Source organism: Microtus oregoni, unplaced genomic scaffold, assembly GCF_018167655.1.
Source record: "Microtus oregoni isolate MIOR12 unplaced genomic scaffold, Mior012 000144F_ref0000341, whole genome shotgun sequence".
Classification (NCBI taxonomy): Eukaryota; Metazoa; Chordata; class Mammalia; order Rodentia; family Cricetidae; genus Microtus; species Microtus oregoni.
The window spans coordinates 695398-710370 of NW_024544794.1; the positions used below are offsets into that span (position 1 = coordinate 695398).

General features: G+C 46.0%; 1 protein-coding gene across 1 annotated transcript in view; it reads left to right on the top strand.

Moving 5' to 3' along the window:
- Nucleotides 1–287: 287 nt before the first annotated feature.
- LOC121444847 (aldehyde oxidase 4-like) overlaps nt 288–14973 on the top strand; it is a 31868-nt gene continuing 17182 nt past the window's right edge. Inside the window, exons 1-13 of the mRNA XM_041646757.1 lie at nt 288–605; nt 687–831; nt 1044–1136; nt 2834–2985; nt 4593–4686; nt 6460–6569; nt 7672–7856; nt 9450–9612; nt 10241–10333; nt 11015–11184; nt 11490–11604; nt 12448–12570; nt 14191–14287. Of these exons, the coding sequence (XP_041502691.1) occupies nt 690–831; nt 1044–1136; nt 2834–2985; nt 4593–4686; nt 6460–6569; nt 7672–7856; nt 9450–9612; nt 10241–10333; nt 11015–11184; nt 11490–11604; nt 12448–12570; nt 14191–14287 (1537 nt within the window). The 5' untranslated portion in view covers nt 288–605; nt 687–689. The remainder of the gene's footprint in view (nt 606–686; nt 832–1043; nt 1137–2833; nt 2986–4592; nt 4687–6459; nt 6570–7671; nt 7857–9449; nt 9613–10240; nt 10334–11014; nt 11185–11489; nt 11605–12447; nt 12571–14190; nt 14288–14973) is intronic.

Sequence of the window (14973 nt, forward strand, 5' to 3'; positions counted from 1 at the left end):
GTTACTGCCATGGAGAAGCCATGACAGGAGACAGAGAATTACCCTGACCTCTCAGAACCCAGTGCCGTGTGCCCCTCAGAGCGTGAGAACTTAAGACACCTTGGCTATGAGTCAGGTTTTTAGTTTATTTTTTTATGGATCGTGGAACGGTTGGCTTTAATTGTCAGCTTGAAATGACCTAGCATCACTTGGGAAGTTTCCGTGAAGAGGTTGTCTACACGGCGTTGGCATGTGGGCGTGTCCAAGGGCTGGCCTGTGGGCGTGTCCTAGGGCGAATTTGCTGAAGACCCAGGAGGCAAGGGCAAGGAAATGCATTTACCTACAGTTTTCCCCAGAACCAAGGGGGAAGTATTCTCAGCTTCTCTCCACCTCACCTCACGTAAATTTAGCAGTGAGGCAAGTTAGCAGAGCCGTGCGGTAAATCTCCTGAGAAGCCAGTTCTTCCTCAGGGGCTGTTTGGGGTGGAGATCCTAATTCTTCAACGGCAGGCCAGAACTGGAACGGACCAAGGCACTTGCGCTATCTGATGCACCTTTTGAGACAGTTACTTCACGAGTATAAACACTGCCCTTAGATGCCTCGCGGGATATGGTCTCGTCGATTTGGTAGTTTTAGCCCAAGAAGGCTAGAATGACCCGTGGGCCCTTTGGATCCCTGGAAAGCACCATGGCTTTTCTTCTCTGCAGAGAATGGCTGAAGACCCAGATAAGCGGAGGCTGACCTTCCGAGGGCCAAGGACTACTTGGTTCATGCCTGTGACCTTGGAAGACCTTCTGGAACTCAAAGCTAGCTACCCGAAAGCCCCACTTGTCATGGGGAATACCGCAGTGGGTATGTGTTATTCCTACGTTTTCGTTCAGATCAGGTAACCGAAGCCCCTCCTCAGACTCTCCATAAGCGAGGCTCATTTTGACTCATGGGACTCAGGGTCCTTTAAGGTTTTTTTTTCTTTTGCAAATAAATTCTATACATGATAGTTTTTACTCTGTTGTACCAGTAACCCACTGATCACTTTCTAATTGCTTCCTGTTTCTCTCCTTAAGGACCCAGTATTAAATTTAAAGGCGAATTTCATCCAGTTTTTATATCCCCACTTCGGTTTCCAGAACTGCACTTGGTCAAGAACACAGAAAATGGTAAGTGGTTTGGTTTTCAAATGGGGCATCAGCCTTGGCTCAGTGAGACACCAGTGACAATAGCAACACCTCACAGAAGTCCTGGCTTCGCTTCTTCATCCAGAGAATCTGGGCATGTGCTATGTGTTCACCATAAGTGTGTCCTCAGGACATCTCACTCACTGGGTCACCGAGTCACGTTGTCATTGAAGCCGTGACAGCAAGAAGGTTCCAAAGAGCTCAAAGAGTTTAGCCAAGTACAGAAAGATTGGTCCAATAAACCCTTAAGACATTTTCTCTTTTGAGGCTCATCACACACACATGCGTCCCCATGCACGTGCACACACACACATGAACACACACACACAGTCCTGACCACGAGATTTAAAATGCTCATTCTTTTCACATGTTGCCAGGTACATTCACATGACCTCTCTTTGCTCGTTAGGACAGCCCTAGGAGACAGACCTATCCCATACCTTGGAATCTCCAGAACCCTATGGAAGATTCAGAATCAAATGATCTAAATGATTTCCCCCGCCTCCCAAGTCAGGTCCAGATCTCGTCTGTCTTCTTTTTGCCGAGAATGCCCAAACAAGGCTCCCTGATACACCAGGACACATGCAATGCAATTGAATAGATAAGAGCTAAAAATACTAAGCTTAAATTGTTTAAAAAAAAAAAACGAGCGTGGTGAAGAAACCAACTGGGTAATTTCTTGCTATCCCTCTGACGTGTCTGTCTTAAGTCAGGTGGCTTGTCACTATTTTTTCTTAACTATTAGAATATATCAACAGGTGAGGGAAAGTCATTGGCGAGGGTGTAGAGATGGACAACAGAGCTCACAGAGCTACATTTGTTGCTCCAACTAGTGTTCATTGCTCCTAGGAGCAGGAAACTGCTTCCCTCATGGACTCGCCATAAAACTTTAATGCCATAGATAAAAAGAATTGCTTTTTTTTTTTTATGTGCAGTAGGTTAATTGGTGCCGGGCACATACTGAGAATTTTTTAGTCCCTCTCTTGTGGACTGTATTAGACCTGGTAGACTACACTACTGAAACCACACCCTGTTAGCACGTTTGCAAATCCTGTGATGAGTAACTCATGAGAACAAGTTCAGGTGGGGGGGAGGGGCTGCTTGTTACAATGTTTCCCCAGTGAGGACGTATCAAACTCATGAGAACAAGCACTGGGTTGGCTGGCTACAATGTTTCCACACTGAGGAAGCAGAGTATCAAACTCATGAGACCAAGCCCTGGGGGAGTGGCTGGTTACAATGTTTCCACAGTGAGGAAACAGAGAGTATCAAACTCATAAGAACAAGGGCTGGGGGGTGGCAGGCTACAATGCTTCCCCACTGAGGAAGCAGAGAGTGTCAAATGTTCAGTTCTCTTTCTTTACGGTTTAGTGTTCTTTCTCCATCCCAGACCCCAAATTATAAGACAGTGCTGCCCACCCTTAGGGAGGTCTCCCGTTAGTTAATCTTCTCTCAAAATGCCCTCAGATACGCGTAGTGTGAGCTTTACAATTTTGTAGGTTCTCCTCCATCTGATCAAGTAGACTTGAATGCTGGCCATCACAATAAAGCAAATCACTAGAAGTATCCCTAATGATCATCAGTTGTTGCCATCCCAACTAAATGCACGAAGAGTGGATCTATTTAGAAGCAGGCATGCACGCTTACTATAATCTGATGTTCTAATCTTTTGCATTCAGGGGCAACAATAGGGGCTGGACAGAGCCTGGCACAGTTGAAAGATGCCTTGGATTTCCTGGTTTCAGAGCAACCAAGGGAGAAGACCAAGACCTTCCATGCCCTCCTGAAACATCTGAGGACGCTTGCAGGGCCCCAGATTAGGAATATGGCTGTATGCTATCTATTGTTCTATAAGCTAAGCCACAGTGTATACGCGTGTGTGTGTTTGTGTGTATGCACGTATGTGTGTGAGCGTGTGTGTTTGTGTGTGTGTTCCAAATGACAGATATCACAAGTGTATGTGTTGGGGGAGGTGTGTGTATGTGTCTAAAGTGATCACTAATCATGATAACCATGCCATCAAAAGAGGCACAGATTCTTGTTCCAGTTATCCTAGGGAAGCCACTTGAAGTCCTTAAACTGAAGTCACTTGAGTTCAGAAGCTAAAGTTAGGCGGTGGTGGCACACGACTTTAATTCCAGAACTCATGAGGCACAGGCAGGTGGATCTCTGAGTTTGAGGCCAGCCTGGTCTACAAAGTAAATTCCAGGACAAGCAAAGTAACACAGAGAAACCCTGTCTTAAAAAACAAAAGCGAAACAAACAAACAAACAAAGACCAACCACATGAGACTGTGTCCAGAGTCCCATCCAGCTCTGGCCATCTATGAAGCTCGTGTAGCTAACAAGATGCTGCCTTCCCAGATGCTCTTCTGATTGGCTCTCTCTCACCTTTGCACCAATGTCCATTCCTGACATGTGTTCCTGTGCATACATCCTTGGATCCCCAGGTGTCTAGATGCCTCACTTGCTGGCATTTTCCACTACTTAAGATTTCAGGGTAATTGGCTCAAAACCACTCCCTACTGCACGCACGATGAACAAACCATCAGGACGTGGCGGCCCAGCAGACATGGATTTCTCATCATTGTCTCTGGCTTTCTGCTGATTCATAAATCTGCCACATATTCTTACATCCGTATTTTATGTCCATTTTGTGAAGGACCTTGCTCTTCTCAATAAACTTGTTCCCGTAAGTCCCCTAAAGACCCCTGTTCAAGTCTGTCCCAAGCAGACTCTGATGAAGGGTTAAGGCTACAGAGAAGCATTGGGTTTCTCTGCAGCTTGGCAGCTATCCTAAATGTAAATGCACCATACTCCAGGTCTGTTTATGGGACTGCAGGCTCTCCACTCTCCCTTATAGGACTTCGTGTGTGTGTGTGTGTGTGTGTGTGTGTGTGTGTGTGTGTGTGTTATACCATCACTTTCCCCCTAACTTTTTCCCTAGGTCTCCATTTATCCCTCTTACTTAGTTTTATGAATGAAGCTGACATCACTCCCTAGGTCTCCATTCCTTTCTCTAACTTGGTTTTATAAATGAGGCTGACATCACCCCCTAGGTCTCCACTCACTTCTCTTACTCGGTTTTATGAATGAGGCTGGCATCATTCTCTAGGTCTCCATTCACCCCTCTTACTTGTCTCATGAATGAGCACGTATATCAAGGAAGGCTTCTGAGCAGACGCAAATGTGTGTTAGGACTGTTTTTCTCCTCACCTGCACAGGTGCTTTTGTGACTGTGTCGTTCAGGTGGGTCAGAAGTGAGAGATAAGCATGGCATGGTGTCTGGATGATTTAGCAGCTTCCAAATACCCCAGATCTTTCTGCAGAGCAAAAGGGAAAAATTTAAAATGTATGCAATAGCTCTATGTACATGATCATGATTCTTTACTTGTCCGATAACAGAGTGAAGCTTTTTCTGATGTCCTCTTTTTATTAGTCTTTAGGCGGGCACATGGTGAGCCGGCCCAATTTCTCTGACCTCAACCCCATTCTAGCAGCAGGAAACGCTACAATCAATGTGATGTCTAAAGGTAAGAGGCCAAGCTTTGGGTGTTTGATTTTATACTTACGAATATTGCAGAGATCTAGTCGTATATTATGAAATAGGAACTCAAGCCTGGCAGTGGTGGCGCACGCCTTTAATCCCAGCACTTGGGAGGCAGAGGCAGGCGGATCTTTGTGAGTTCGAGGCCAGCCTGGTCTACAAGAGCTAGTTCCAGGAAAGGCACCAAAAAAACTACAGAGAAACCAGGTCTCAAAAAAACAGGGGAAAAAAAAGAAAAGAAAGAAAGAGAGAGAAGAGAGAGAAAGAGAGAGAGAGAGGAAGGGAGGGAGGGAGAGAGGGAGGGAGGAAGGAAGGAAGGAGGAACTTAAGAATATCTTACTTGGCCTCTGAGCCTCAAACATTTCCTCAAACCTGAAGCTGTGATTTCCTTGCTGCCCTTCCAATTGCTCTCTATAGACTGGATTAATGTCTCTGATATTTTTCTTAAATATTTGATCTATAAGCAATCAAAATTATAGCATCAAAGAAGTTTAAAAAAAGAATCAGGGCTTATGTCATAAGTAGCTCAGTGGATTAAATACTTGCTGCCAAACCTGGCAACCTGAGTTTGATCCCCAGGATCCACGTGGTCGAAGGAGAGAACCAGAGTCCTGCAGGTTGTCCTCTGACCTCCACACGATCACTGTAGCTCACGTACATACAATTAATAAATCAACAAATGCAAAAGACAGAGTAAAGATTAAGAGGCTTCTCGGCAGCATTAAGGTTTACGACACATTTCTTTCCTTGGTTTTGAAAAGAAGGCAGTTTTTATATACTACTCATTACTCCTTTTTATTCAAATATAAGCTTTGGGAAAGAAAAATAATCTAAATTTAGGGGAATAAAAGCAAGTTGTTGCTATTCACAGTGCTGCTAATGTAGCACTCTTAATTTAAAACAGTGATTCCAATGATTTTTAACTATCTAAAAAAAAGGGCACATGCTTATCATTTTAACCAAAGAAAAGGAGATGGGGCTGGACAGGAAGCTTCATAACAAAGTGCTTGCTGTATAAGCAGCATGAGTTTAATCCCCAAAACCCACCGGGGGCGGGGAGGCCAAGCATGGTGGAGCTCTTATAATCCCAGAAGCTGGAGAGGGACAGCAAGCAGATCCCTGAGCAGTCAGTCTCCCTAACTGTCACGTTCAAGGCCAAGTGGCAGACCCTAACTCAAAAGAAGCCAAGGTAGAGAGAACCCGGGGAACAGCATCCATGGTTGATGTAACAAGGCTGTTAAACGCATGTACAAAATATGTACACAGACATGTGTATCCACACCCATGTGTACACACACACACTCACAAACACATGCACACACACACACACACACACACACACACACGCATGCACACACGCACGCCCACACATACACTCCACTATGCCACTTTGGGAAAGTAGTTTAACTTCCCTGGATCTCCCCTTTCTCATTTGTGAAATGTTATACATTGTAGCGGGTTGTTGACCAATAATATTAAAGATCTTTAAGCCAATTGGCCTGCAATGGGCTAAGAAACTTTCAGCTCACCTGGTTTAACCGTGTCATTCTGAAGCCTGGAACCCCCCCCCCCCCCCCACACACACACACACACAAGTTCACATGACTTGCCTCAGGCAGCCCAGGCTCGGGGCAGAACTCAGTTCCCCAGACTCCGGCTCCTAGCCCACACCAGTTCATCACACCAGACATTCCAGATACTCATGGTGTAGTCTCCTGTTTGTAAATGTGTCTTCATCCAGATCCTTTTTCTGTAACAGAAGGAGAACAGCAGATTCCTTTCGATGGCGCTTTCCTTGAGGGGTCCCCCGAGACCAACCTGAAGCCAGAATGGGTGGTGGTGTCTGTCTCCATCCCATACACTACCCAGGTGAGCTTCCTGTACTTGCAGCCTGCCTCCACATGTCCCCTTGCCCTGTGCTTCCAAACAGATGGGCCTCTCTATTGCATATGATTGCTTCTGAGAGAGTCTGGGGCCACCCACAGTGAGGGATCGAGTCCCAGATGACCATCGCACTTGTTTCTACGGAAGGGCCACCTGTGACTTTTCAGGGGGTTCCTAAAGGGACGCTGGCCTTCCAAATGCAGAAACTTCTGTGTGGGTGGAAACTGTGGTTATAGATGAAAACGCATCTTAGCTGGGAGTCTGTAAAATTATAGCCCCTGTCAGCTATAGAAGTCTCTAGTGAACTGAAACTTTATCATAGCTATTTGTCAATTACCTATAGTTATCAACTGGGCGATTTAAATGAAACCATTTATGTACTAAGTTCTTGCTACTTCTACAACACAGTACTGAGCCCTGAAGACAGGACAAGAGTCTAAAAGGCCTAGCGTTCCCTAAGTCTAGTGGGAAAGTTTGAAATAGGAAACAAAACTTAAAATTGCCAAGGATGGGAAATGAGTGGATAAAGAACTGAAGGAGTTCTGGGCTGGAAGTCAGCGTAATGGATCCTGTGGGGGGGGGGGGGGGGCACTACATAACAACGACAGCGATGACGGATGGACAGACAGACGGACACATGGCACAACACAGCAGCCGGGATCCAACACAGCCTGTAATAGGCTCTGGGTCTGTGGGGAGGTGGGCACACTTCCAGGCAAGAGGACGAAGCAAGGGATGGGCAGACCAAACCAGTCACAGCATCCGAGGACCAACACTGAGAGCGTAGCACGGAGAAGAAGAGGAGCAGCAGGAGGTCTGAGGCTGTGTTAGCAGAGGAGCACCTTTGAACGCTTAAGGCACGGTGATGTTTATACGACAGAGGCAATGTAACACGAAGACAGCAGAGTCTCCACCAAATGGGGAGAACTGAAGAAAACTTTGATGTTAACCTCTGGTCTCCACCTCCACCACACACTTGTGCACATTCCCACAAACACCTACACACACACACACACACACACACACACAATCAGAGTAGTTGCCGGGTGGTATGCACTAACCATCCTGAGTGTTCTTCTGTCTCCAGTGGCACTTTGTGGCAGGCCTCCGGCTGGCCCAACGTCAGGAAAACGCCGTCGCCATTGTCAACGCTGGCATGAGCGTGGAGTTTGAAGAAGGCACAAACACCATCAAGGATCTCCAGATGTTCTTCGGAAGTGTGGCCCCCACGGTGGTCTCTGCGAGCCAAACCTGCAAGCAGCTCATTGGGAGGTAAGCAACAGCCCACCTGGGCTGCCACGCACAGACCTTTCTGTTTGAAGAATTTTCATTAAGATTATACCGTGGAAATCTTTCTGAGACTTTATAAACATATATATTTTTATATAAATACATCATTTATAAATCGTTTTGATATTTTATAAATATACTTTACAAAAACATTTTCTATTTTATACAAACAATATTTTGTATAAATATTCTTCTATTATTGCAGATTTCTGTACAATTATTGCAGAAATTGCTTAGCTTGAGTAGATATGATTTTTAAGTAATTAACCTGTAAAATAAACAAATATCCCCAATACTGAATCCTGAAGATAAAAAGTGTGTTTAAGCCACATCAAGAAGATGGAATCTTTGAAAGGTCAAAGAGCCCTGTTCCTGTCACACTCCTGCTGGCTAGCAACAAGGAAGATTTTTTGGTTTGGGTTTTGCTTTTAATTTTTTCCAAATAGTGCTTTTGCCATAGTTTTTATTTACCCATTTATGCTCATTCCCAGTAAGTGGGATTTAGTGCGGTTTTCCTTGGATACTGAACGAAACCCTCACTTCCAAGATAACCTTAGAAACTTTCCACTTGTGACTTGTTCAGTCCTAATCTGTTGTTCGCTGGGCTTGTGTGCCAGGCTCCAGATTTCAGAAACCTTTGGTTTTTTTACAGGGTCAATTTTTTTTTTAACCTAAATAAATCCATCCTATTGGCTTGTGCAACTTTAAAAAAAAAAGACAGAGGAAGACACAGAAAGAAACACTTGGCAACTTTTAGATCAGATGCTGAAGAAACTAAGGGATATCTGGTGTGGTGGAGCGTTTGGGGAGGGGGCAGGAGAATAGCACTCTGGGGGCCAGTCTGGGCTAGGAAAGATCCTGCCTCAAAAGAGGGAGGGAAAAGAAGAAAGAAAGGGAGGAAGGAATGAAGGAAGGAAGGAAAGAAAAGACGAGACAAGAAAAGAAAGCTAATGGCTGTCTTAAGGACAGTTTGTTTGGACTTAGACGATAACTAGAGTCACACCCTATTTTTCTTGCCCCGGTGGTCTGGTGTCTGCCCGCTTGCTGTAACATACTTTAAGAAAACACCGGAGACCGAGTAATGCATAAAGGGAAGAATTTCATTTTGGCCTGTGGCTCTAGACCAGTGGCTCTCAACCTTCCTAATGCTGTGACCCTTTAATACAGTTCCTCCTGTTTGGATGACCCCCCAACCATAACATTATCTTTGCTGCTACTTCATAACTGTAATTTGGCTACTGTTATGAATTGTAATGTAAATATCAGCGTTTTCCAATGGTCTCAGGTGTGTGCATTGGGGTCGTGACTCATAGGCTGAGAGCCGCTGGTCTGGCGGCTGACGCCCAGGGTCACAGCACTGGCGAGGTGCTCTTGGTGGGTCAGTTCACGGTAGAACGTGGAAAGGCATTTGCAGAAGGCAGAGGACACGGGTCTTCAAGAGATAGTTCCAGGACAGGCTCCAAAGCTACAGAAGGCAGGGAACAAACAGCTTTGCTCTGTGAGGGGCTCCTCTCACCATAACTGGTCCAGCCCTGGTGACGTCGTCTGTGACACGTTCATCTCCCGTCCTGCCAGGCAATGGGATGACCAGATGCTGAGCGACGCGTGCCGGTGGGTTCTGGAGGAGATCCGCATCCCAGCAGCAGCCCAGGGCGGCATGGTGGAATACCGACGGACTCTCATCGTCAGCTTGCTCTTCAAATTCTACCTCAAAGTGCGCCGGTGGCTGAACAAAATGGTAAATGGCTTGCTTCTCTGGGCCCCGGGGTCGCCTGGGTCTGTTCACAGGGAACAAGCCCTGCTCGGACTGGACCATAACGGGGGCTGCGGTGAGGTCCTGCGGCTACTGCTCCCTTCAGTCTGGGTCTCAGAAGGGAGCAGCCACACCACTCCCTCTGAGGGATAAATGCTAACGCGCCATATGAGGTTGACCAACCATAAGGAAACGTCATCCGTAGGCAAACTGCATCTTTCCCTCTTTAAAAAAGATTTTCTTACTGAAGTAAGAAAAATGATATTTTAATACTTGGAACTAGAACCAAAATGGGAGAATTACGTGCAATCCTGCCACCCATCTTCAACCTCTGCAAATATTTTAGTGTGTGTCTTTCTAAACTTTTCCTTATAGAGGTGTGTGTGTGTGTGTGTGTGAGAGAGAGAGAGAGAGAGAGAGAGAGAGAGGTCAGAGAGGTCAGTCCTCTCCTTCCGCCTTGTAGGTTCCAGGGATAAAACTCCGATCGTCAGGTTTAATGGCAAACGCCTTTACCTGCCGAAACCATCTCATGAGCCTGGGTCACTCTGTCTCTTACTTGTTTCTCAAGGCGGCAGCTCAGATTGTAAAACTGAACGCAGAGTAACTTTTTCAGGATCCCCAGAAGTTTCCTGACATCCCAGAAAAGTTCGTGAGTGCTCTGGACGACTTCCCGATAGAAACTCCCCAAGGAATTCAGATGTTCCAGGTAGGTAGGGCTTCTTTTTTTTTTTTTCAATCAATACATGCAGATAAGACATGTTATATTCATGCGCCTCTCTTTTCAATAACTTTATTATGAGTAAATAAATAGTCTTATAAAAAAAAAGCCAGCCAATGTCATGTATGGTCAGGCGTGTACAGTTTGCATGGCTTGCTCAAGGAATTAGAGTCTGAATCTTGCTTCTCTACTTTTTTCAGACTTGTTACCTAAAATTCCCCTTTACTCTGTGGATCTCTGACCTCCCTTTAAATTCTTGCTCAGCATTAAACATGCTCCCAAGCCCTTCCCTGCTTTGCTACAGTCCCCCCCCCCCCCCCCGTATCTCCCAGGACCTTGGCTATTTTTATTATGCTTTTTTTGGTTGTGTAAATTATGCTTCGTTGCAAGCTGAAGTAGAACATATTATTTTGATATGTATTTGTGTGTGTGTTCTAATTCCTTAGTTAGGGCTGAAGAATTCTCGAGGGCACAAACGCTGTCTTCTTTGCAGAAGGGTATTGCAACCAGAATAGATCCCTTACCGTATACTCGAGAGCTATTTACCGATCTCCATTTACAGACTTGATTATCTAGTTGCCTCTAGTTATTCCTGACTGTAAGCAAGCCAAACACAGCAGGCCCGACCGTCAGGTCTGAGGTCAAATATCTTGCCTTCTTTCCTAACAGTGTGTGGATCCCAACCAACCCCAGCAAGACCCGGTGGGGCACCCTGTCATGCATCAGTCGGCCATTAAACACGCCACAGGAGAAGCTATCTTTATCGATGACATGCCTCCCCTTGACCAAGAACTCTTCCTTGCTGTCGTCACTAGTACCAGGGCCCACGCAAAGATCACGTAAGGAACGGCACAGTGATGCCATCTGCTACCTAAATGTGTTCACTATTTCACACCCAAATTGAGAGCTTATTTCACATTGACGTCAATTTGGGATAATCATCTCTTCTGGGTGAGAAGCGGCCATTTTTAAAGCATAGTTATAAATGATCTATGGCCCTGAAGCTAGAACACCTGCCAATGTTTTTCAGCTAAGACTGTTACGCTGTGATTTAGTTCTGGTGCTCATCACAGAGTTCCCTGTCTGACCTGGACTGGGATCTTTCTTCTGCAACCTTGTTATCCTCCCGTGTTCTTCCTCCCAGATCACTGGATGCGTCCGAAGCCCTGGCATGTCCGGGTGTGGTTGACGTGATTACAGCTGAAGACGTTCCAGGAGAAAATAACCACAGTGGAGAAATTTTCTATGCACAGGATGAGGTGCGTGATCCGTGTGTGGTCTGTGACCTCATACTCTGCTCCAACGTCAAAATCGATGGTTGTGGTTCCAACATCTAGAGCTTCATTCTCTAGAAGCCCAGGGTTGGCCTCGGTCACTCTCCCCCTCCCTCTGAGCTCTTGACTCACCTGGAGACTCTAACAAAAAGTCTGAAGTCCTCTCAAGGAAGGCTTCTAACCGTTGGGAAAGTCACCTAAGCAACAGAAAGGATAAGGCACCGAGAGGAAGAAGAATTACAGGGTGACTGGGTCACTCTGTGGGAACAAGGAGGAAGGTGGGCAGAAAACAGAGGGCAGATCAATAAACTCCAGTAGCTACGTTCTGGGCACGAGCAGCTTTGATCAGTTCCACTCAAGCCAACGTATGATTTTCATAAGGAGAAACCGTCTTCCTAAGCCTGGTGCAGTGGCACGCGCCTTTCATCCCAGCACTCGGGAGACAGAGGCAGGCAGATCTGAGTTCAAGAGGGAGCTCCAGGACAGTCAGGGCTACCCAGAAAAACCTTGTCAAATGAGAACAAAAACAAAGAAAAGAAAATGATCTCCCTTTTGGTCACCAAAACATCAGTAGGCAGTGTAAGAATGTGGACCACTAATTCCTTTTGGAAAAACTGCGCTTTGTTTTTGGCTTTGTTTTTGGCTTTGAGACAGAATGTCACGTGTCCCAGGCTGGCCTTGAACCCACTATGGAACCGGGTGCTCCACACACCTCCGTGGCACTGAAGATCTGACCCAGGGTTTCACGTATGCTAGGCAAGCACTGTCCCAGCTGAGCCACATCTCCAGCCCCTGAGCCTGCTTTAACAATGCGTGGCTTTCCTGCAGGTCATTTGCGTGGGCCAGATCGTCTGTGCCGTGGCCGCGGATACCTATGCCCACGCAAAAGAAGCGGCTAAGCGAGTGAGGATTGCTTATGACGACATAGAGCCAGTGATTATCACAATAGAGGTAGGCATCGCCCATCTTCTGGAATAACGGGGGAGGCATGTTCAGCGAATTCAATCAGCGAGTCGTGGAATAAATAATTTGTGCTTCCACTATAATTTAACCAGTGCCACCTGTAGGTTTAGAGTACAGCCCCCAGTAACCTTTCTGCACCTCAAGTCAGGCTGTCCTGTCTAAACCCCCTCTTCTCCCCAGCTCTTCTGCAGGGATCTGTGAAAATGAAGCACCCTGTACCCGCTTCTCCCGTGGCCTCTGGCCACGGCCTAGCTTGAGAATACAGAAAGTTAACACCAGGAAAAAGACTTCCTGCCCACAGGCAGTGAGTGGGACCATCTGGAGCCCTGTGGAATTCACGAAAGTTTTAACACTTGCCAGCTACTGGGCACCCTGCCTCTCTGCGTGTTCTTTGATTACACACAAGCGAAGGAGACAGATAACTTGAGTTCGTACTGTACTTAGACAGCCTCTGAGCAGCAATAGAGACTTTGGCAAACCAATTAGACTTTCCACACCCCAGCTCGGAACTTTTGGGCACCTACACCAAAAGGTTATTGAGACGTTTAGAGACGGGAATCCCAGCACCTCTGGTGTGGAACGCCTCCAGGAGATGTGTGCTGCCATTTAGGTTCTGCTATTATTCATGATAGCAAGGCCGTACTATATTTTTTTGTTCACGTTGTTCGTATCTACGAGAGCGCTAACCTCATAGCAGATGCTCAGGATTGTGTGTTGGATGCTGGAGCCATGGAAAGGTGGATGGACAGGCAGAGGCTTAAGGAGGCTGCAACCTTGAGCACCCTTGGATTTGTCCCTGTTCTTTCTGACAGTCATCAGGTTCATGTTTAGCTACTAATGAGGCTTTAACTGTCCCTTGAGCCCTTTCCTCTCTTAAAGTTCTCGCTTTCCAGGCCCATCCTCAATAACTTATTTTCATAATGGTCTCTTCGAGAGGCTCCTGCCTTCCATTGCAGCCCTCCTCCTCAGGACATTAATTTTCTAACACTCAGGGTTCACCGTCCTCTTTCCTGATCTACAGTTGTCCTCTTAGGCAGTGTCACAAGGTGTAGAATGAAGGCCACTCCCAGTCCTGCCCAAACCCTCCTTCCAAACTCATTATCTCTGCCACGGCCCATTGTTTCTTCACCAAGAACCCTCATCCCAGCCGGCATTGCCTCCTTCTCACTCTGGCCCCTCGTTTTTGAAGAACCATTGTCTTAAAATGACTCCAATCCAATTCAAACCGTCCATTCTAGACCATTCTGGAACACTCCGAGTTTTACCTGCCTCTTCTTGACCCCTCTTTGCTCAGCCATAAACTCACCTTGCTCCAGAGATGATACCTTAGTCGTTAAACCGCCTCAGAGAGTCAGTCAGCAATCTGGAAGTGGGGCCATGTGTATATACCCTTGTATTCCCCTCTGCTCTCCTCAGAAGCCATTGGCAACGACTCGTGATAGTCCACAAATACGTCTAAATCGGTTTCTGAAGGCTCAACTCCATGGCAGCCTCCAATCGTCTTTCTATGTAAAGCTCTGACCAAGTGTGAAATTCAGATAGGGACAAATGACTCATTAGGACAAAAAAAAAAAAATGATTTTATTTCGGTTTCATCTTCCACTGCAGCAAGCCCTCGAACACAATTCCTTTCTGTCTTCTGAGAAAAAAATTGAGCAAGGAAATGTGGAATATGCCTTCGAACATGTGGACCAAGTCATTGAAGGTACATATGGCCATCAGCAGCCAGGAAGAGGAGGCAGCTTCTGAAGCGGGAAGCTCGTCTGGCTTGAGAAAACTGAAAGTCTCTGTCATTGTTAAACAGAACCTAAAATGACAATCAGTTCCTAACTGTATGCGTTTTACATAAATACAAAGCTATGTAAATACTTCGTGCATCAACATACACAGTATTTCCAGTGCCCAGAAACCACACACACACACACACACACACACACACACACACACACACACGTGTAATAAAAACTGAATAAAGGGGCTGGAGAGATGGCTTAGTGGTTAAGAGCATTGCCTGCTCTTCCAAAGGTCCTGAGTTCAATTGCCAGCAACCACATGGTGGCTCACAACCATCTGTAAAGAGGTCTGGTGCCCTCTTCTGGCCTTCAGGCATACAGACAGAATTGTATACATAATAAATAAATTAATTAATTAAAAAACTGAATAAAATGTTCAAAATTTGCCACGCTAGCAAAGGGATTATTTTTAATTGAAGGCAACTGAGAAAAAACAGACACAGGAAGAAGCTATATTTCTCTATCTATCTAAAAAAAAAGCGCCTAAGGTTCCCTCTGCCCGCAGGTCCTCTCTCATACCAGGACAGGCGGAACACTGTCTTCTAGTATTTACATACATCTCCTAATGCGGTGCACAGCGTGATAAGATATACTGAAC